The sequence below is a fragment of the Schistocerca cancellata genome, chromosome 3 (genome assembly GCF_023864275.1).
Source record: "Schistocerca cancellata isolate TAMUIC-IGC-003103 chromosome 3, iqSchCanc2.1, whole genome shotgun sequence".
Taxonomy (NCBI): Eukaryota; Metazoa; Arthropoda; class Insecta; order Orthoptera; family Acrididae; genus Schistocerca; species Schistocerca cancellata.
The window spans coordinates 379122726-379147023 of NC_064628.1; the positions used below are offsets into that span (position 1 = coordinate 379122726).

General features: G+C 44.0%; 1 protein-coding gene across 1 annotated transcript in view; it reads right to left on the minus strand.

Moving 5' to 3' along the window:
* Nucleotides 1–14768, minus strand: part of LOC126176315 (testis-specific serine/threonine-protein kinase 6-like) — a 54590-nt gene extending 39822 nt beyond the window's left edge. The window contains exons 1-3 of the mRNA XM_049923466.1: nt 14619–14768; nt 14370–14498; nt 315–566 (exon numbers count right to left, since the gene is read on the minus strand). Of these exons, the coding sequence (XP_049779423.1) occupies nt 315–566; nt 14370–14498; nt 14619–14768 (531 nt within the window). The remainder of the gene's footprint in view (nt 1–314; nt 567–14369; nt 14499–14618) is intronic.
* Between the last annotated feature and the right edge of the window lie 9530 nt (nt 14769–24298).

Here is a 24298-nt window from a genome sequence, read left to right on the forward strand (position 1 = left end):
CATCGGTAGATGCATCATTTTGTGTACTGTTGACAATGAATATTTTGTTCTGTAATAGTGTTTTACTAAAGCCTCTCGGGCGCCAGACAGGCATCAGCCCATTCCACATTGCCCCACTGCACCCTGCAACAGTAGATGTCACAACGCCGGCCTCTTCAATTTTCTGGTTGATGTAAAGGCACTGACCTTCAAATCCTACAAGTGGTGAGGTACTGGTGGGGTATTCTAGGGTGAGATCAGCACCGTTGCTAGCCTCCCTCAACCCTCACAAAACATTTGGAAACAACAGGTAGCTATCTCGACTTCACTCTTACGTTTGAGTTCACGACTCTGCGCGCGAATCCAAAGTCCGCCAGCTTGGCATTGTAGTTCATGCTGATGAGGATGTTCTCGCACTTGAGGTCGCGGTGAGCCACGTCCATCTCGTGCAGGTACTGCACGGCCAGCGACACCTGCCGGATCCAGATGCGAGCCTGCTCCTCAGACACGGCACCATTCTTCAGCACGTAGTCCAACAAGTCGCCGCGCTCCACAAACCGCATAAAGATGTAGTATTTGGCACGACGCTGAAACACCAGTTTGAGCGCATCACATGTAGGCCACGAAGTACACTGAAATCACCGAATAGTTTGCATTGTTGCATTTATTTTAATTTGCATTGTCTCTCAGAATGGGGGAGGGAAATAAAACGAAACTTCATTGATTGAGAGAATGTGATGTTATTTCAGTGATGTTATGCCACAGGGTAGGAAAGGGACAGCCAAGCCAACAGCAGGACAACATAATTTCACCATGTCACTGGCATGAAGCATCGGCAGAGGCTGACAAGAAGTCACAGAACTGTAAATCTGAATGAATAAGTATTAACTTCCTAATTATGTTTTATTGGCATCAAAAGACATTCTGCAGGTTCCACGACACCACTCTGACAATGTAGAGGTGTCTCCATTCAGTCCCCATACAGTGCTTACAAAATCGAACATCTTTACAAAGAAGGGCACAGTATGAGCGCACCTGCCAGCATGACGTTACACCCACTCCTACCTTAATGCATGCAATGATAGATTGGGGTGGGTGTCATAAAGGCGTTTTATCCACTGCTGAGGCCAGTAACTAGTCATTAAAGTCCCTAATACTGCCCTGTGATAGAGTTGTCACCCAAACTGGTCCCACCCATTTTCTACTATGGACAGACCTGGGGATCTTGTTGGCCTTTGGAGTACATCCAGATCAGGCGGCATGCAGTCCCACAGTGGGCAGTGGTCGTAATGCCTTCATGGCCTGTTTGGGCAGAGTTTAGTTTTAGAGGTACATACTACATCGGCGTTAGTAAGGATAGGACGGATAAGGGTTTCTTTATGTATGATAATGGTCACAGGGCTTCAACCACATGCTCATAGGGTTAATAGTATTAGTCAGCTATGGACCGTTTTGGATGGCCAGGGGGATGAGGGTTTTAGGCTATTTTTTGATCGAGTATTTGTCCATGACATTTTAGTGTTTAATTAAGTGGACTGGATGCTCAGGTGACTGTTCCTATAAATATTGCCTATATTGTTGCATGACTGATGGGGAGGTAATCCAGGAGGTGAAGTTGCCGAGACAGAGTTAGAAGAGATTGTTGGCATGAATGGAGGGTAGGATGAACTATAAGCATGACGGTGTCTCCAGTACATTGGAATAGTTACATAGGAGGAAGTCTTTAGAGATGTCAGCTGTGTGCTAGAGATATATCAGCAATGATAGGACCTATCCTTGAGACACACCTGTATTTGAAAAATTATTCCAGAGTTTTGGTTGTTATGTAAGATGGATGGCTAGTGAGAAAGGACTCGATTGGTTCAACATGGTTCAAATGGCTCTGAGCACTATGCGACTTAACTTCTGAGGTCATCAGTCGCCTAGAACTTAGAACTAATTAAACTTAACTAATCTAAGGACATCACACACGTCCATGCCCGAGGCAGGATTCAAACCTGCGACCGTAGCGGTCGCTCGGTTCCAGACTGTAGCGCCTAGAACCGCACGGCCACTCCGGCCGGCAAGGACTCGATTATATGGATGTAATTGACTGGGAGAGCGAAAGTGTGGAATATGAACTGTGAACCAGAATGCTAGGCAAGATCGTAGGCTTTTTAGATGGCTGGGGAAAGGAGCAGAAAAACCAAGATACTTTCACAGGATTTATCAGCTTGTTGTTGTTGTGGTCTTCAGTCCTGAGACTGGTTTGATGCAGCTCTCCATGCTACTCTATCCTGTGCAAGCTTCTTCATCTCCCAGTATCTACTGCAACCTACATCCTTCTGAATCTGCTTAGTGTATTCATCTCTTGGTCTCCCTCTACGATTTTTACCCTCCACACTGCCCTCCAATGCTAAATTTGTGATCCCTTGATGCCTCAGAACATGTCCTACCAACCGATCCCTTCTTCTAGTCAAGTTGTGCCACAAACTTCTCTTCTCCCCAATCCTATTCAATACCTCCTCATTAGTTACGTGATCTACCCACCTTATCTTCAGCATTCTTCTGTAGCACCACATTTCGAAAGCTTCTATTCTCTTCTTGTCCAAACTAGTTATCGTCCATGTTTCACTTCCATACATGGCTACACTCCATACAAATACTTTCAGAAACGTCTTCCTGACACTTAAATCTATACTCGATGTTAACAAATTCCTCTTCTTGAGAAACGCTTTCCTTGCCATTGCCAGTCTACATTTTATATCCTCTCTACTTCGACCATCATCGGTTATTTTACTCAGCTTATATATAATAAACTATCATCCTCGATTGCGGTAGTGAAACCAACCTTTACACAGGATTTAGCCAAAATACTTGAGCCTTCTTCAGAAGATATACCTGAATCTATAATTTGTCTAAGATGACATGGTCTAGAAATAAAACTCCAACAGCCTAAATAGGCGTAGCCACATTTTAAAATGCGGTACATACGTACTAAGTCAACATCAAGACTTCAGCTCTGGCGTGCGCCTCGTCTCCATGGACTCCGTACGGTGGGCCTCGGGAGCTCACGTGAAACTAAGTAGGACTAGATGACACTTATTACGTATGTACCGCATTTTTAAAATTTGGCTACCCCTAGTTAGGCTGTTTTAGTTTTATTTCTAGACCATGCCTTCTTAGACAAATTATAGATTCAGTTATATCTTCTGAAGAAGGCTCAATTATTTGGGCTGAAACCTAGGTAAAGGTTTGTTTCATTACCGCAATAGGGGCTGATAGTTTCTTATATATTAGATTATCACGATTGCTGACTGGGCTGTAATGTTGAAAGTACAAAAATTTATCAACTTATAACGAGCGCTCGACGATTTAAAGTGCTGCAAGTGGTTCGAAAACCTTAGGACTGTTGCTGCAAGCTGTAGGGAAAGACGGGTATTATACAACATGTACGAGAACCAAGAGGGAACAATGAATATGGAAGACTAAGAATGAAGTACTTGGATTAAAAATGACATAACAATGGACAGCAGACTTTCGCCCCAACTGAAGCATTGGCAGAAATACGAGTAAAAGAAAGTCTTAGAAATTGGATTAAAATTCATGACGAAAGGTTGTCACCAGTGATAAGATCCGCTGATAACATTGCTACTGTTAGTGAGAGTGAGGACGAACTCCACGACTTGCTGAAAGGATTCGATAGTCTAATGAGGACAGAATAGGAATAAATCAAAGAAAGATGGAAGTAATGAGGGATGGCAGAAATGATGTTTGCGATAAACTAACATTAAAATTGGGTACCACGAAGGGGATGAAGTGAAGGAATTCCGCTACCTGGGGAGCAAAATAACGCATGACGAGGTAAGCAAGGAGGACTTAAAAAGTAGATCACCACAACAAAGAGGGCATTCCTGGTCAAAGGAAAACCTGTAGTATCAAACATTCGCCTTAAATTGAGGAAAAAATTTCTGAGAATGTGCATTCTGAGTACAAGATTATATGGAAGTGAATGATGGACTGTGGGAAACGTGGAAAAGAAGAGAACTGAAACGTTTTAGATGTGACGGTGTTATAGGAGGATTGTGGATGTTAGGTGAACTGATAGGATAATAAGTTGGAGATTCTCTACAGAAGCAGTGAGGGGAGGAATATATGGAAAACAATGACAACAAAAAGGGAAAGGCTGAAAGAATATGTGCCGGCCGGAGTGGCCGAGCGGTTCTAGGCGCTACAGTCTGGAGCCGTGCGACCGCTGCGGTCGCAGGTTCGAATCCTGCTGGGGGCATAGATGTGTGTGATGTCCTTATGTTAGTTAGGTTTAAGTAGTTCTACGTTCTAGGGGACTGATGACCTCAGAAGTTAAGTCCCATAGTGCTCAGAGCCACTTGAACCATTTGAAAGAATATGTGTTAAGACATCAAGGAGTAAGTACTGTAGATCTTTGGAGATGTAGAGGGTCAACTGCAGCGGAAGACAGAAATAATGTGGGATGTTGGGAGTAAGCGCTACTCAGTGATGAAGAGGTTGACAAAGGAGAGGAATTCGTGACGAGTCACATCAAATCAGTTGAAAAAAGGGTGGTCCAAAAATAAATATAAAAATGTGTGGGACAAGTGTTGTAAGTATAGGAGTTGAATAGAGTGAAAGAGTTGATCTACAGCAAAGATACTATAACGGATACCACAGTGGGTGGCAGAGCTGCGAGGGGTTGAGTTTAAGGTGCTTGTGTGTGTATTTGGAGAGATGTGCACAAAATGGTGAAGGGATGAAAAAAATACAGTTGCTGATAAATAAGTAAAACAGCCAGAAGACATACTCGGATGTTAATGGAACTACATACATTTACACACCATAAATAGGTGTCCACCCCATTAGCTGAACGGACGGCGCGTTGGAATGCCATGCACAGGGGCCCGGGTTCAATTCCCAGCTGGGGTGGGAGATTTTCTCCCCTCAGGGTCTGGGTGTTGTGCTGACCTCATCATCATCATTTCATCCCCACTGTCGACGCGCAAGTCACCCAATGTGGCGTCGCAGTCAATAAGACTTGCACTTGGCGGCCGAACTTCCCGCCTGGCAACTCCCAGCCACTGACGCCATATGATAATTTTTTTACCATAAATAGGTAGTGTAATAGCGCAGATGCGCATCAGGCATATACAGGGTGAGTCACCTAACGTTACCGCTGGATATATTTCGTAAACCACATCAAATACTGACGAACCGATTCCACAGACCGAACATGAGGAGAGGGGCTAGTGTAATTGTTTAATACAAACCATACAAAAATGCACGGAAGTATGTTTTTTAACACAAACCTACGTTTTTTAAATGGAACCACGTTAGTTTTGTTAGCACATCTGAACATATAAACAAATACGTAATCAGTGCCGTTTGTTGCATTGTAAAATGTTAATTACATCCGGATATATTGTAACCTAAAGTTGACGCTTGAACCCTTGTCCTCACTTCATTGCAGGGGCCCAAACAGCTGCAACATACATCACGTTTCTACAGAATGATCTGCCAACGTTGCTCGAAAATTTCCCACTGGAAACGCGTCGACGTATGTGGTATCAGCATGATGGTGCACCTGCACATTCCGCAATTAACACTAGGCTGACCCTTGACAGGATGTTCGACGGGCGTTTCATAGGACGTGGAGGACGCATAAATTGGCTAGCCCGTTTTCCTGATCTTACACCTCTGGACTTCTTTCTGTGGGGTAGGTTAAAGGAGAATGTGTACCGTGATGTGCCTACAACCCCAGAGGATATGAAACAACGTATTGTGGCAGCCTGCGGCGACATTACACCAGATGTACTGCGGCGTGTACGACATTCATTACGCCAGAGATTGCAATTGTGTGCAGCAAATGATGGCCACCACATTGAACATCTAGTGGGCTGACATGTCGGGACACAGTCTATTCCACTCCGTAATTGAAAACGGAAACCACGTGTGTACGTGTACCTCTCCCCTCATGGTAATGTACATGTGCGTCAGTGAAAAAGACCAATAAAACGGTGTTAGCATGTGGACGTAATGTGCTCTTCCAGTCTCTTCTGTATCACCGTTCCCTTTGGATCCCTACGTAATTCGGTGCTCTCCGATACACACGATCGAACAGCGGAGGAGTGGTACTCAATCGTCAACTTTAGGTTACAATATATCCGGATATAATTAACATTTTACAATGCAACAAACGGCACTGATTACGTATTTGTTTATATGTTCAGATGTGTTAACAAAACTAATGGGGTTCCATTTAAAAAAACGTAGGTTTGTGTTAAAAAACATACTTCCGTGCATTTTTTTTATGGTTTGTTGTAACGAATTACACTAGCCCCTCTCCTCACGTTTGGTCTGTGGAATCGATTCGTCAGTATTTGATGTGGTTTACGAAATATATCCAGTGGTAATGTTAGGTGACTCACCATATATATATATATATATATATATATATATATATATATATATATATATTCTATCTTTGTCTTAATTACACATATGTGGTGACTGTTCTCTGGGACATGTCCAAAAGAAGAGACAACAAACACGCGCGCGCGCGCCCACACACACACACACACACACACACACACACACACACACACACACACACACACACACGTGAAGACAGCCAACAATTTCTATAGTGCAGATGTACATCAGGCTCGAACTCACTCGGGAATCGGCAAAATGCTGTGGTTAATGAGGGTAATGGGCAAGGGGCACTACATCAGTAGTGTGTGTGTGTGTGTGTGTGTGTGTGTGTGTGTGTGTGTGTGTGTGTGTGTGTGGAAGTTGAGAATTTGGGTCTGACGGGAGGTGAGCTAGGGTACCCCATGCAGTTGCGGTCAGCACTGTGTATGGATGGTGGAGTAGTCAGTGTATCTCCCTAGTATGCAGGAGAGCTGGTTTCGAATCTCCATGTGGCACAAATTTTCAACCTTTACTATTGATTAAATCAATTCCAAGCCACATCCAATGTTTGGAGAGAGCCTCAACAACAAGGCTTGTACGAAAATCAGTACAAGGTAATGTGGTTAAAATGGCTAAAAATGTCTGACAAAAAGGAATAAACACTCACTCACTCCCAGTATGAATCACAGACAGCCACAAAATCAAACTACGTTATATGACTTAAGGTAAGGTAAAATCTATTGAATGTAGTAGAAATGCAGTTAAAACATATAAGAGGAGAGCTAAAATAATTGTGCAATTGAATTTGGCTGACTGACCGTGTACAAGAAACATGGATGACCGAGTCACCCTGATAATACATAACTTCCCCATAAAAGTTTAGGGAGCTAGTCAGAAATTGGTGTTATTTGAATTTAGTTTTGTTACTGGGCCTAGTGGAGTATATAAGGGGGCTGAACACCATCAGATGCTGAGTGACAAGGAGATGCCACATGCTTGTGAGACAGCATTGTCAACACCTAACAGAGTTCGAAAGGAGCCTCGTTGGGGGTCTCCATTTGCCCAGTTGGTTGAATCGTCTTATATCCAGATTTGTGAGGCATTCAGACGTGATAATGGCCCAGTGTTAGTCTACTTGCAAACTGAACGGGAGCAATACTCGTCCTTAAGCTACCAGTCGACCACGTCTTACCATCTCAAGGGATGATCGTTGTATCGTGCAGCAAGCACATCATAACCTATTGACGTCTGAACCTGCCAGTAATGGAATACCTGTAACGTTCCGTATAATACCGCATCATGGATTGGATGTCAGCAGCAGCTGGAGAAGGTTCAATGGTTCAAATGGCTCTGAGCACTATGGGACTCAACTGCTGAGGTCATTAGTCCCCTAGAACTTAGAACTAGTTAAACCTAACTAACCTAAGGACATCACAAACATCCATGCCCGAGGCAGGATTCGAACCTGCGACCGTAGCGGTCTTGCGGCTCCAGACTGCAGCGCCTTTAACCGCACGGCCGCTTCGGCCGGCCGCTGGAGAAGGAAATTGCCGTATAAAGTGTAGGCTGCCATTAACACGACATCACAAGCGGCTGCTTTTAGAGTAATGCCATGACCAGGAAGCGTGGGCTGCTGATGAATCACAGTTCTGCATTACTCCAGATGATACTGGCGGTGACTACGTAATCGACATGGGATAAATCCGACAGCAGCGTTACTCCTGGTGCCACGATGTGGAGAGCCATTGAGTGTGACATACGATTACGGCTGGTAGTGATTCAGGGAAATCTGTTGGCAGAATTGTGTGTCACAGGCATCCTGCATCCTTACGTGTTACCTCTCATGCGACAGTATCATAATACCATTTTTCAGTAGTATAATGCTCATCCAAAAATGACACGTTTCTCTACGAACAATCTGCATGATTCCAGGTACTGCCATGGCCAGCAAGTTCCTCTGATCTGTTCCCAATAGAAGGTGTCCAAGTGGAGGTATCCAACTTATCAAGGACCAAGTACCGTAGTCGTGATCTGGCTTGCCTCGGGACAGAATGTAATGGCTTTATGACACCCTTCCCAACTGAATCAGTACATGCTTCATGGCAACAGGGGGTGCAACGTCACGCTGATAAGTGGACTAATACTACCAAGTTCTTTGCAAATTTGACTCGATTTTGTAATCACTGCAGTAATACTGACTACCCTCTCAACCGTAAAGTTTTATTTTGATTGCTCCTTCCCTCCTGGGTGCTTCAAAGTTTTTGTGAAGTAGTGTTTCGTTATTATAGAAGTCGAAATCAATATAAAGGCAGGGATACTAAGAAACTAATACACAACGTCTGGAGCATACATTATCGAGTTTATTATGAAAGTAGTAGAGACGTATAAGGTATAAACATTCATGGTGGAATTACATAGTTTCTTTCATAACACAAGCCACAAAATAAGGCGTTCGCAATTCCTGGATGGAAACTGGTAAAAGGCACTCACTGTTGTGTTAGTTGTTAGTACTTTGACCAACCCTCGTTCTTCCTAATTACGTGAAAAAGTTTCTTCGGCATTAATTATGTTAGGGTTTGTAGTTCTCGCAGTGAAATTGTCTCTAACTCTTCTCGTATCGCTCTTTTCAGCTCACATACGGCCTCAAATTGCCATTCATTGCGGTAAACACGGCTTGCTAGTACCTCCCAAAAGGTTTTCCAAGGGGTCCAAATCTGGGGTACTTGTAGGCCAGTGCAAGACGTCGATTTCCTTGTATTCAAACCAATTTTTGGTTGAAGCAGAAACATGTACAGATGCATAATCTTGTGGAAACATAAGCCTTTCGTTTCCTAGGTCCTCAATCCATTCTGTCTCTAGCATCTCTGTGTATATATTAGGGTTCATTCTAGCGTTCACCCAAGCAATGCGTGACTTACGTTTAGCACAGAAGGCTGGCCGCTTCCATTTCTGCTCATTCTTACCTGCTGCTCTGTTCTCAGATCGTGCCAGTCATACTGAAATCCATCTGCACCATCTAAATTAAACTTCCTCTCATCACTGAAGAACACTTTATCCCACTCTCAGTCCATCGCATATGTTTTTCAGGAAACTCCAGTCCAGCCTGTTGATGTTTGGCTGTTAGGACAGTTCTCTGCAATTGTTTCTCGAATGCGAGGTGTGTGTCACGTGACAAAATTTGGCGTACACGTCTAGCAGGTACTGCTAACTGTAACTCAGCATCAGGTTGAGAAGAACAACAGTTTGTGGCCCTTGCTTTACGTAAAAGAAACCGCTTCGATGCCTCAGATAATATTCTACATTGTCGAAATTTTCCGTTTTGGCCATATCGTGCACCCACTGTAACGAAACTATAAATCACTGTGCCCGCATCTCGTGGTCGTGCGGTAGCGTTCTCGCTTCCCACGCCCTGGTTCCCGGGTTCGATTCCCGGCGGGGTCAGGGATTTTCTCTGCCTCGTGATGGCTGGGTGTTGTGTGCTGTCCTTAGGTTAGTTAGGTTTAAGTAGTTCTAAGTTCTAGGGGACTGATGACCATAGATGTTAAGTCCCATAGTGCTCAGAGCCATTTTATAAATCACTGTCCTTGAACGGTTCGATATCTTGACGCTTTGACAATTAGAAAACCTCATTTCCTTCTACAAACCGATTTTTGCTTTTTCGTCATGTTTTAACTGTTTTCCATGTGGCATTATCACAACCATGGTTTACGCACACAATAAACATTGTCACTCTTGGTGTCTGTGTCCTGTCTGCAGGAAAGCCACACACACACATACACACACTAATAATGCACAGAGCCGACTGCCTTTATACCGAGTTCCACCCTGTATCACCAGAGACATTAATGTGCTGTTATACATGGTGACCATTAATGAAACCGACAAACTGCAGGGACGTATTCTTGACTGAAAATAGAGGACAAGGCCCTATGAAAATGTGTCCAGAAATGGACAATGTGCATGCAACGACAACAAATCGTCCCAGATCACAATACAGAGCTGCATCGCACCCACATCACAACACACGTTCAAAGTGGTCTCCGTGGGATGCAACGAATGCGTTCACAGGTCGCGTCATGGATTGCCGCGCTCTTTTAGACGCTCCAGCCTCTTTCTGAATAGCGTCACAGGCGTTGTGTGCACACTGTTGAACAGTCTGTACATCAGGAACTGGTTCAGCATACACAACGCTTTTCAGATGCGGCAAAGGTAAAAACCCGGGGGGCTTAAGTTGAATGATCTAGCAGGCCATGCCACGAGGCGTCCGTGTCCGTCTGGGGAAGATGTTGCCGTGTCGGCAAACTGTAATGCGGAAGTGGGTTGGTGATCCATCATGCAGAAACCACATCATCTGTCGTATCGATAAAGGCACATTCTGAAGCAGACCAGGGACAGTATTCTGCAGGCAGTCCAGGTTCGTTTCTCCATTGAGGCATTGTCGAACAATAACTGGTCCAAGTACGTGGTCGCCAAGAATCCCTACCCATCCATTGACGTTGAAATTTTGCTGACGAGACGCCTCAGCCATTCCCTGAGGATTGTCTGTAGCCCACAGATGACGATTATGCAAATTTATGATGCCAGTTCTGGTAAAAGTTGTTTCGTCGTTAAAGAAACAGAAATCCTATAGTTGTGATGGTCTGGTGCAAACCCCATCGACAGAATCCTCCCCTAGAGAGAAATCCGCTGCTGATAATCGTTGCACTCATTGCAGGTGACAGGAGTAGTAGTGGTTGACATGCAGGGTACACATAATCCTATTTTGGCTTACACCATGTTGGCGGGCCAGTTGCCTGGTTCTTGTACTGGGGATCATCTCACTATTCTATAGAACCTGGTCCTTCAAAGCTGGTGTGTGCACAGTCAGCCACCTCCCTGCACGTTCTTCAATCTGAAAGGACCCATGATCACACAAACGCCCAAAAGGGGCTTGAAGTGTACTGTAATGTTGTTGTGTGTGAGGATCCTTGTTTTGGTATAGCCGTGCTGCCTCTCGATCGTTTCCACCTGCTTGGCCGTACACAAACACGATCTCAGCTTGTTCCCGACATGAATACCGGACCATTCTGCTGCTTACAGTACGCTGGGTCAATCACACAGCCTGCAACACACCAGGCACACGGTCACATGAACATTCATTTGTCAGCGCCATCTACAGAGTCAAAGATTCATTTCTGGACACATGTGTCCATTTCCTGTCAGGAATCTGTCGCTGCAGTTTGTCGGTTGTATTAATATTCGCCCTGTGTACTGTACTACTGATATCAAATGCAATACCATTTGATTGCGTTGGTCAGTATACTTGATCTTATACTATTGCATATACAAGGTGGTCCACTGATAGTGACCGAGCCAAATATCACACGAAATAAGCGCCAAACGAAAAAACTACAAAGAACGAAACTCGTCTAGCTTGAAGGGGGAAACCAGATGGCGCTATGGTTGGACCGCTAGATGGCGCTGCCATAGGTCAAACGGATATCAACATCGTCTTCTTAAATAGGAACCTCCATTTTTTATTACATAATCGTAGAGTACGTAAAGAAATATGAATGTTTCAGTTGGACCACTTAATTCGCTTTGTGATAGATGGCGCTGTAATAGTCACAAACGTATAAGTACGTGGTATCACGTAACATTCCGCCAGTGCGGACGGTATTTGCTTCGTGATACATTACCCGTGTTAAAATGGACCGTTTACCAATTGCGGAAAAGTTCGATGTCGTTTGAATGTATGGCTATTGTGATCAAAATGCCCAAAGGGCGTGTGCTATGTATGCTACTCGGTATCCTGGACGACATCATCCAAGTGTCCGGAGTGTTCACTCGATAGTTACGTTATTTAAGGAAACAGGAAGTGTTCAGCCACATGTGAAATGTCAACCACGACCTGCAACAAATGATGCCCAGGCAGGTGTTTTAGCTGCTGCCGCAGGTAGTCCGCACATCAGTAGCAGACAAATTGCGCGAGAATCGGGAATCTCAAAAACGTCGGTGTTAAGAATGCTACATCAACATCGATTGCACCCGTACCATATTTCTATGCACCAGGAATTATTGCATGGCGACGACTTTGAATGTCGTGTACAGTTCTGCCACTGGGCACAAGAGAAATTACTGGACGATGACATATTTTCTGCATGCGTTCTGTTTAGCGACGAAGCGTCGTTCACCAACAGCGGTAACGTAAACCGGCATAATATGCACTATTGCGCAACGGAAAATCCACGATGACTGTAACAAGTGGAACATCAGCGACCTTGGCGAGTTAATGTATGGTGCGGCATTATGGGAGGAAGGATAATTGGCCCTCATTTTATCGATGGCAATCTAAATGGTGCTGATTTCCTACGTAATGTTCTACCGATGTTACTACAAGATGTTTCACTGCATGACAGAATGGCGATGTATTTCCAACATGATGGATGTCCGGCACATGCCTCGCGTGCGGTTGAAGCGGCATTGAATAGCATATTTCATGACAGGTGGATTGGTCGTCGAATCACCGTACCATGGCCCTCACGGTCACCGGGTCTGACGTCCCCGGATTTCTTTCTGTGGGGAAATTTGAAGGATATTTGCTGTCGTGATCCACCGACAACGCCTGACAACATGCGTCGGCGCATTGTCAATGCATGTGCGAACATTACGGAAGGCGAACTACTCGCTGTTGAGATGGATGTCGTTACACGTATTGCCAAATGCACTGAGGTTGACGGACATCATTTTGAGCATTTATTGCATTAATGTGGTATTTAGAGGTAATCACGCTATAACAGCATGCGTTCTCCGAAATGAAAAGTTCACAAAGGTACTTGTATATATTAAGATGGTATCTGTTCTTTCGGACATGTCCGAAAGAACAGATACCATCGGTGACCATGCAGCTCGTTAGAATGACATTACAATGAAATGAACACCCTTAGCTGCATACAGGCGTTGACATGTGTCAACGGGGACAGATGAAAATGTGTGCCCCGACCGGGACTCGAACCAGTGATCTCCTGCTTACATGGCAGACGCTCTATCCATCTGAGCCACCGAGGACACAGAGGATAGCGCGACTGCAGGGATTCATGTCTGGCACGCCTCCCACGAAACCCACATTCTCAACGTATTGTCCCGCACTACATTCGTAGTGCCCCCCACCATTATACTGATTACTCGCGGCGAATGCACAAACAGTGCCTGAACTCTTATGGGAATCGGCAACACCCCGCGTGTTATGAGTATAATGGGCGGGGGCACTACGAATGTAGTGCGGGACAATACGTTGAGAATGTGGGTTTCGTGGGAGGCGTGCCAGAGATGAATCCCTGCAGTCGTGCTATCCTCTGTGTCCTCGGTGGCTCAGATGGATAGAGCGTCTGCTATGTAAGCAGGTTATCCCGGGTTCGAGTCCCGGGCGGGGCACACATTTTCATCTGTCCCCGTTCACGCATGTCAACGCCTGTAAGCAGCTAAGGGTGTTCATTTCATTGTAAAGGTACATGTATCACATTGGAGCAGCCGAAATAAAATGTTCAAACGTACCTACGTTCTGTATTTAAATTTAAAAAACCTACCTGTTACCAACTGTTAGTCTAAAATTGTGAGCCATACGTTTGTGATTATTACAGCGCCATCTATCACAAAGCGAAAAAAGTGGTCCAACTAACACATTAATATTTCCTAACGTACTACACGAATATGTAATAAAAATGGGGGTTTCTACGTATTTAAAAAACGCAGTTGATATCCGTTTGAGCTTTGGCAGCGCCATCTAGCGGGCCGACCATAGCGTTGTCTGGTTTCCCCCTTCAAGCTAGACAAGTTTCGTTCTTTGTAGTTTTTTCGTTTCACGCTTATTTCGTGAGATATTTGGCCCAGTAACGATCAATGGACTACCCTATATACTGTGCACAATTATTGGAAGTGACAACTGTCCGTGCCTTTATACTGATTCCTACTACTGTATTGCAGAATGTGAGAGAGCGAGCGCTGACCTGCCAGATGCTGTGTATGTGCACGATGTGTGGGTGGTGCACGTGGCCCAGGATCTCCAGCTCGCGCGGCAGGAAGTTGCGCACGTAGTCGCGGGGCGCGTGCGTCGTGTCGATGACCTTGCACGCCAGCTGGGGGTAGGGCCGCGCCGCGGGCGACCTCGACCGCCGGGACGCTCCGCTGCCGCTGCCGCCACTGCTGACACTGGCGCCAGCCACACTGGCGCCAGCCCCGCTGCCGGTTCTCACCGCCGTGCGCTGGCGCTCCGGCTCCTCCGACTGCCTCGCCAGCTCCGCCAGCAGCACCTTGGCGTACGTGCCCCTGCCCAGCAGCCGGCTGACGCGGTAGCCCAGCTCGGCAAGCACCTCGTCCTCATCCTCGCCTTTCAAATGCTCACTCATCACTCACAAAGCCATGCCAGTGCCACCTGCAGGAGTGACGCCACTATATTAGTGCACACAACTGCTTTGAATCATACTTAAGGGGCTCCGGAAAGGCTCAAAATCATGAAAAGTTCAATTTTTACTTTTTTGCGTTTTCTGAATCTGCAGACTATTACCTTTTAATAGATATATAATTTATTCAATTCCGAAGACTACAACTATTTTTAAATTTTTTTTGAAATGTGTTCTACATGGGCGTGATCCACTGTGGCGCTGTTAAACTGCTGTCAAATGGTGTTATTATTAACGTCCGTGTTCATCAGGTACATTTTAGTGATGTGAGATAAAGTATGTGTTGTGGCTAACCTATTTTCAGAGACTTAGCAGCACCTGAACTGTTGAAAAAGTGTATTCACGGAAAAACTCAAAACCCCAATGAAAGTGTAAATAGTGTTATATGGTCGAGAATCCCCAAGACTGTATTTGTTGGAATAGAAACACTTCACTTTGGTGTGTATGATGCTGTTGCGACTTTCAATGATGGCAACATTGTAAGGTGCATGGTATTTAGAAATATGGGAATGAAGATAGGTTCTAACATGGTACGAGCGATGCTTGCTTTAGACAAGGAACGCATTCGGGCTGCAGACAGGGCTGTAAAGAGTCTAGAAATACAAGCAAGAGTAAACAGGAGGAGGAACAAGAGGAAGCTGGAGGAGGAGTTTGCACAGGATGAAGATAATCCATCCTATGGACCTATAATGCACTAAAAAGTTAATCCAATCTTTGTCGCTCGATTCCCAAAACTTTTATTTTCTCATACTAATTACATGTTTTCTAAGGATCTTCCAAACATATTTGTTTCAAACTTTCAGTAAATGTTACACAGTACCTTCTGCATAATTTAACACAGCCTTTTTCCAAAAAACTGTATATTTTCGAATATATAAACAAAAAATTGCAAAAAATGTTGTGAATTTTCATTACAATCTTTAATAACTGAACTAAAATTTTGTAAAATCCCTATGTTAAGTTGTAGCCCATATTCCAATACATAATCTGTAAAAAGTTCAACTTCCTAGCTCAAATACTTTGTGAGGAAAGATGTAATTTATAAGCGTTATTTTAACATTGCAAGTATAGGGCGTTCCGGAGCCCCTTAACGACCAGAATGAAAAAAACTGTTATGAATATTTCAGACAATGTCGAAAAGAGAGAAATTTTAGACACTCGGGAGAAATCAAGAAGGAAGTCCCACAAGGTTAGCGTAAAGCCGTCGGCACACGGACCGTGCATCCGAACGTTGAGCGTTGAGCGTGCCGAGTTGCTGACGTTACAGCATGGAATAGCACGCTCGGGAGTCTTTCCGAACCTGCAGAGCAATATCTGGCATGTCTGATATTCTGAGCGTGAGTCTGAGCGATGACCAATGAGATGGCACAACGCCTCCTACGTCACAAGCACGCCGTCTCCCTTCAGTACAGAGTTGTGAGGCGCCATATTGGCATTCATTTCAAGCCTATATGTATACAGGGTGTTACAAAAAGGTACGGCCAAACTTTCAGGAAACATCCCTCACACACAAAGAAAGAAAATATGTTATGTGGACATGTGTCCGGAAACGCTTAATTACCATGTTACAGCTCATTTTAGTTTCGGCATTCCAACGTGATCAAATTGTAACTTTTCACAATCAACATGTGTGGGCTGACGAGAATCCGCACGCAATTGTGCAATCACGTCATCAACACAGATTTTCTGTGAACGTTTGGGCAGGCATTGTTGGTGATGTCTTGATTGGGCACCATGTTCTTCCACCTACGCTCAATGGAGCACATTATCATGATTTCATACGGGATACTCTACCTGTGCGGCTAGAACATGTGCCTTTATAAGTACGACATAACATGTGGTGTTGTGTCTAGACAAGACAGCCTAGACACAATGAGAGGAAGCCGAAAGGCACGCGCTTAAACTTACGCAGGCTGGCGTGAGGTCTGAAACAGGATACGTAATGAATGCTATAAAGAAAAGTACGTAGCTTCTGGAATACTTAACTTTAATCCACATTTGTAGAACATCGCTCGTGATGATACATTAATAGGGTCTTAATATCAATTGAATACGGCGCCTTGCTAGGTCGTAGCAAATGTAGCTGAAGGCTATGCTAACTATCGTCTCGGCAAATGAGAGCGTAATTCTCAGTGAACTATGGCTAGAAACGTCGGCTGTACAACTGGGGCGAGTGCTAGTACGTCTCTCCAGACCTGCCGTGTGGCGGCGCTCGGTCTGCCATCACTGACAGTGGCGACACGCGGGTCCGTCGTATACTAGCGGACCGCGGCCGATTTAAAAGCTACCACCTAGCAAGTGTGGTGTCTGGCGGTGACACCACATGTGGTTCATGCACGACGGAGCTTCTGCACATTTCAGTCGAAGTGTTCGTACGCTTCTCAACAACAGATTCGGTGACCGATGGATTTGTAGAGGCGGACCAATTCCATGGCCTCCACGCTCTCCTGATCTCAACCCTCTTGACTTTCATTTATGGGGGCATTTGAAAGCTTTTGTCTACGCAACCCCGGTACCAAATGTAGAGACTCTTCGTGCTCGTATTGTGGACGGCTGTGATACAATACGCCATTTTCCGGGGCTGCATCAGCGCATCAGCGATTCCATGCGACGGAGGGTGGATGCATGTATCCTCGCTAACGGAGGACATTTTGAACATTTCCTGTAACAAAGTGTTTGAAGTCACGCTGGTACGTTCTGTTGCTGTGTGTTTCCATTCCATGATTAATGTGATTTGAAGAGAAGTAATAAAATGAGCTGTAACATGGAAAGTAAGCGTTTCCGGACACATGTCCACATAACATATTTTCTTTCTTTGTGTGTGAGGAATGTTTCCTGAAAGTTTGGCCGTACCTTTTTGTAACACCCCGTATATGCCGTTCCGAGCACCAGCAAATTGAGAATCACTGCAAAACCCGTTGTTAACTGTGTGATTCGTTCCAATAAAATAATGAGAAACATCATATTCGTGGCAAAAGAATTATTGTAACTTGCGTATAATGAGAGTAGGCTATTTGAAGGCAGCTACACACTCAAGATCCACCTAAAACGCATTGTTCTTGGTACAATTTCTTATAATTAAATTTCAGTTAGCAACATATCTACGATTAAGGTTTTTAGCAAGCGGTAAGATACTATGATTAGAGACGAAAGGTGTCATGTTGGTTTAGCGTAATGAGTAGTGTCCCTGTCCTATTATGAGTTTCTTTATTGGGGCGCTGGTTCGCGTCCTGACACAACCAATTTTTTTTCCTAACATTCGCGTTTGTATTAGGTTCTGGTACTTCATTATTAGTTTAATATAAGTATAGACTATAATATTTGATGTTATGTAAATACAGTTTCACCTTTTTTTGAGGGGTGACTTTGTTCGATTGGCTTAATCTAAAGTACAGCTTGTCCTACTTGTATAAAGATATTTTGCTCCTCCTTCTTTTACGCTTCGTGATTCACATGTTACAAAGATTCTGCTACTGGGTAGGAACAGTGATCAAGTAAGACTGACCTTGGGGTTTTACTAAAATGTGGGAATGACGAAATAATGTTTATCTTATGCGGAGAAGTATTCCAAATTTGTAACGCACTGTTTGTAATGGAACTTTTATAAGCCTGTGTCCTTATTGATTGGACATGGTACTTTCCTTTTCGTGGACGAAATGTGCGTTTTGATAGAGTGTGATTTACGAACTAGAAACATCACTCAACTGCCGCTGGAGTGCGTTGCGATTGCGTATACCACATTGGGGCCCACGTACCGTATGCACAAGTCGCATCGTTCCTGAGCGTTCAGCAGCACGTTGAACTTGGCACGCTCAACGTCAACGTTCGACAGCACAGTCCGTGCGCCGACGGCTTAAGGAGGGCTATGCGTGAAGCGTTCAGTGAATTCGAAAGTAAAATTCTATGTACCGACTTGACAGAAAATCCTAGGAAATTCTGGCCTTACCTTAAATCAGCAAGTGGCTCGAAACAGCATATCCAGACACTCTGGGATGATGATGGCATTGAAATAGAGGATGACACGCGTAAAGATGAAATACTAAACACCTTTTTCCAAAGCTGTTTCACAGAGGAAGACCGCACTGCAGTTCCTTCTCTAAATCCTCGCACAAACGAAAAAATGGCTGACATCGAAATAAGTGTCCAAGGAATAGAAAAGCAGCTGAAATCACTCAACAGAGGAAAGTCCACTGGACCTGACGGGATACCAATTCGATTCCACACAGAGTACGCGAAAGAACTTGCCCCCTTCTAACAGCCGTGTACCGCAAGTCTCTAGAGGAACGGAAGGTTCCAGATGATTGGAAAAGAGCACAGGTAGTTCCAGTTTTCAAGAAGGGTCGTCGAGCAGACGCGCAAAACTATAGACCTATATCTCTGACATCGACCTGTTGTAGAATTTTAGAAAATGTTTTTTGCTCGCGTATCATGTCATTTCTGGAAACCCAGAATCTACTCTGTAGGAATCAACATGGATTCCGGAAACAGCGATAGTGTGAGACCCAACTCGCTTAATTTGTTCATGAGACCCAGAAAATATTAGATATAGGCTCCCAGGTAGATGCCATTTTCCTTGACTTCCGTAAGGCGTTCGATACAGTTCTGCACTGTCACCTGATAAACAAAGTAAGAGCCTACGGAATATCAGACCAGCTGTGTGGCTGCATTGAAGAGTTATTAGCAAACAGAACACAGCATGTTGTTCTCAATGGAGAGACGTCTACGGACGTTAAAGTAACCTCTGGCGTGCCATAGGGGAGTGTTATGGGACCATTGCTTTCCACAATATATATAAATGACCTAGTAGATAGTGTCGGAAGTTCCATGCGGCTTTTCGCGGATGATGCTGTAGTATACAGAGAAGTTGCAGCATTAGAAAATTGCAGCGAAATGCAGGAAGATCTGCAGCGGTAGGCACTTGGTGCAGGGAGTAGCAACTGAACCTTAACATAGACAAATGTAATGTATTGCGAATACATAGAAAGAAGGATCCTTTATTGTATGATTATATGATAGCGGAACAAACATTGGTAGCAGTTACTTCTGTAAAATATCTGGGAGTATGCGAGCGGAACGATTTTAAGTGGAATAATCATATAAAATTAGTTGTTGGTAAGGCGGGTGCCAGGTTGAGCTTCATTGGGAGAGTCCTTAGAAAATGTAGTCCATCAACAAAGGAGGTGGCTTACAAAACACTCGTTCGACCTATACTTGAGCATTGCTCATCAGTGTGGGATCCGTACCAGGTCGGGTTGAGAGAGGAGATAGAGAAGATCCAAAGAAGAGCGGCGCGTTTCGTCACAGGGTTATTTGGTAATCGTGATAGCGTTACGGAGATGTTTAGCAAGCTCAAGTGGCAGACTCTGCAAGAGAGGCGCTCGGCATCGCGGTGTTGCTTGCTGTCCAGGTTTCTAGAGGGTGCGTTTCTGGATGAGGTATCGAATATATTGCTTCCCCATACTTATACCTCCCGAGGAAATCGCGAATGTAAAATTAGAGAGATTCGAGCGCGCACGGAGGCTTTCCGGCAGTCGTTCTTCCCGCGAACCATATGCGACAGGGACAGGAAAGGGAGGTAATGACAGTGGCACGTAAAGTGCCCTCCGCCACACACCGTTGGGTGGCTTGCGGAGTATAAATGTAGATGTATAAGGTTCAGTTTTGGGTCCATTCCTGTTTCTTAAACACTGACGGAAAAAAAATTACAACACCAAGAGGAATTGTGCGACATCAATGAAAGTTGGTAGTCGACTTTCTTCTCTGAAAGATGATGTCTATTCAAATTTCGCGTCAGTAGCATAAGAGTGAGGCTAGTGATACCACTACAAGGTTGCAAATAAGGTTTGCTTTAAATACACGCTGTAATGGGCATGAGCGTTAGATATTTTTGAGATTGGATGTGGTGAATTATTCTTGGTCAAGAATGTCTCTAAGGTGACAAAGACGCCACTATGAAAACCTCACTGAGTTTGAACGTGGTCGTGTAATAGGACTAAGAGAAGCTGGATGTTCCTTCTACAATACTGCAAAAAGACTTAGTAGGAACGTTCTCACTGTACATGACTGTTGGCAGCGGTGTTCACGAGAATGTACAGTCGTAAGAAGATCGGGTTCTGGACAGCCACGTGGCACTTCCGAGAGGGAAGACCATTATGTTTGGTGTATGGCTCTAGCACGTCGTACTGCATCTTCTGCAGCAATTTGAGCAGCAGTTGGAACAGCAGTGACGCAGCTCAGTGCCAGACCCCTTGTAGCGTACATTCCACTGACCCAAACCACCGCCATTTGCGACGTCGGTGGTGTCAAGTGAGAAGTCATAGGAGGAGAGGGTGGAGGTCAGTTGTGTTTTCTGATGAAAGCTGATTCTGCCCCAGTGCCAGTAATGACTGTCTGTTGGTTAGGAGGACCTGCAACCAACCTGTCTGCATGGTAGTTACACTGGATCTACATCCAGAGTCATGGTCTTGGGTACGATTTCATATGACAGCAGGAGCACTCCCGCGGTTATCGCATGCACCCTGACTGAAAGTTTGTACGTCAGTCTGGTGATACGACCAATCGCGCTGCCATTCATTGATCAGTATTCTAGGGGGTGTTTTTCAAAAGGATTACGCTCATCCACATACCGCTGTTCTAACCCAACATGATCTACAGAGTTTCGACACGTTGGTTTGGCTTGCTCGATCACCAGATCAGTCTCCAATCGATCAAACGTGATCTGTCTCCAATCGAGCACATGTGGACGATAACTCTAGCGTCATCCATAAGCAGTCTTAAGCGTCCCGGTATTGACCGACCTAGAGCAACAGGTATGGTACTCCATCTCACAAAGTGACATCCGGCATCAGCAAAACACAATGCATGCTTGTTTGCATCCCTGCATTCAACATTCTGGCGGTTACACAGTATTTTAATGTACTAGCATTTCATATTTGCAATGGCTTTTTTCTCTCTTACATTCAAATGTTTTCTTACCAAGTTAATCACTTACATATGGTACCTAGAGAAATATATTCCCGGAATTTCATTACACTACATTAATTATTTTTTATGAGATGCGATTTTCTTTTTCGGCAGCGCACATTTCCGAAAAAAAAAATGCAGCATACTCAAGGGCAAGGGCCTTCTGTTTACAAATCGTGTGACAGGTTGTTCATCACTGAGAGATGTAAGGAAACTGGTCCTCTACTTCTGAAAAAAAACCTTTTAAATAATAAAACATGACCAATACAAGGAATCTGATTACCCCTGTTAGTCATGGACGAAAAGAAAAAAAAAAAAAAAAAAAATTGGCATAGTCTTTGTCAGAACGTGCAGAATCTTATGTGAGGCCAATGAGACGTCAATTTTAATCTAAATATGGTATGCCAATGTCTACGTAATAAAAAATAAACTACGTAATTCAGTACAATTATTATATAGATGCGATAAATCACTTTAACGGGGGCCAAATGAACAGTAAACCTGCAAAAGTAAAAACAAATTATTGTAGGGGCCTACATAGACATCGCGCATCTGCTAGATGCCCACGAAATACGTAATTTTGTTTTGAAGCTGACAGCCAATGAGAAAATAGGTGCAGTTTTCAAGCAGTAATGGCGGACAGCATCAGCTGGTAATATACGTAATTTTATGTTAGCTAATTTTACTACACAAAAAATAAAATATGTACTCCCTCCAAAAGAAGTTACAAACAAACATTAAAATAAAATTATAATGAGCAGCAAAAAGTCTGAGAAGAATTTTGAAAGAAAATTACTAATTGAACTTTAATTTGGCGGATTTTTAACACTGTCAACAAAACGAAATAATGGAAAGAATATTTATTGGAACCAAACAAAATTGAGATATTGTGACAGTATTTTTAAAATAGATAAGTTAACTGCAATTGTCTTTCATTTTGAAATGAGAGAGAGCGTAATAATTTTCTTTTAATGTCTTAACTGTTGCTGCAGGCAGTGCGATGACGTCAGCGATTGTCCGCGCGGACGATGTGTGAAGTTAATCCCGGTTCGTGGCGTGAAGATAATGATGGATCCTCCTGTTTCATTAATATTCCAGTTACGGCGGTGGTTCACGTTTCCGTTGTAGTCGAATCAGCTGACAGTACTGGCGCGATAATAATAGTTCCAGTGTGTGCGTTGTCGTTACGCGCGCGACGTTTTATTATTAAAAGTTTATTAATCACGCGGTGCGGGTAGGTCGGAATTATTCAATATCTTTAGTATTTACGATGTATAGCCGGTTAATGCCAATACTTCGCCCAGTTCTTTCACCGTGTTGCCACAGGAAAACAGTCACATGTGTTTATCACTATAACAGTCCGTTAAACCTCAGTTTAATTTACGTCGTCGTCTTTAAGACAGTTTGTATGATATAATAAATGTTTCTTGATCAAATCACAGCACTGTTCTTTTAGTTAACATTTTGGTTTGTTCAACTTTCACGCAATTCTAACAGTTAGTGTCTCCACACGACAATGGTGTCTGGTTCACGGCTAATTGTCACAAGTTCACACAGTATGTAAAATCGTCACCGCAAACACTCGATATACTTCTCAGGTTTTACTGTTCACTTAATAATGCACGATCTCCTGTTAACACAGCGGACATACTGTAATTAATTGTTCCTCCGCGTATCACCGTCTTTCACGCCGAACTTTGCAACGTTTTTCACCCACGAACCGGCCACGATACCACACAAACTCGCACATTTTCTCTCGATAGTCGTTCGCTCTCTCTCTGACACAGTACTTCTCCTAGCCTAACCAAAGATTTACAAAGCATATAAAACCAGAGCATTGATATTCGTACAATATAAAATATAAAACAGTAGCAAAATGAATGAAGAAACAATGTGACTTATTAACAAATAAAGAATAATTGAAATAAATGATACATACGTACTACGACAAGGTAATGCACAAAAGAAAAAAATATCATCGACTTTCGGGGAATGCAATGTCTTTACAGAGAGTGTACTGTATGATAACAAATTTAACTCGCATGTCACAGTAAAGGGTACCCACACAGTTGTATCATTAGAAAGACTAGCCCCCTCTGGCTTTCTGCGAGGGATTGTCTCAAGTATCTTGGGCCTTTTGGCGCATTTCGGCAATGGTTCTTGCAGGCCCTGGAGAACAAGTACGTTCCCCCTTCACATGAGTTGAATTAGTAAGGGAAATGGTGATCTTGCTGCCCAGGGAAGTTGTTGTACACCAAGAAGAGCAAGATGTTTCGTAGCAGCTATATGTGGATGTGCATTGTCCTGCTGAAAATGGACATGACTCTCCTGTCGCAAAAATGTAAGTATCATGGAGATGACAGCCTATGCAATGTAGCGTGCACCTGTTACTTTATCCTGCAGGAACAACAAGTGTGACCGCGAGTTGTAACATTTGCCCCCCCCCCCCCCACAATGGAATCTGGGATGGGACCTGTGTGTAATGCCAAAACACTCTGGGACAGGCAGCTCAT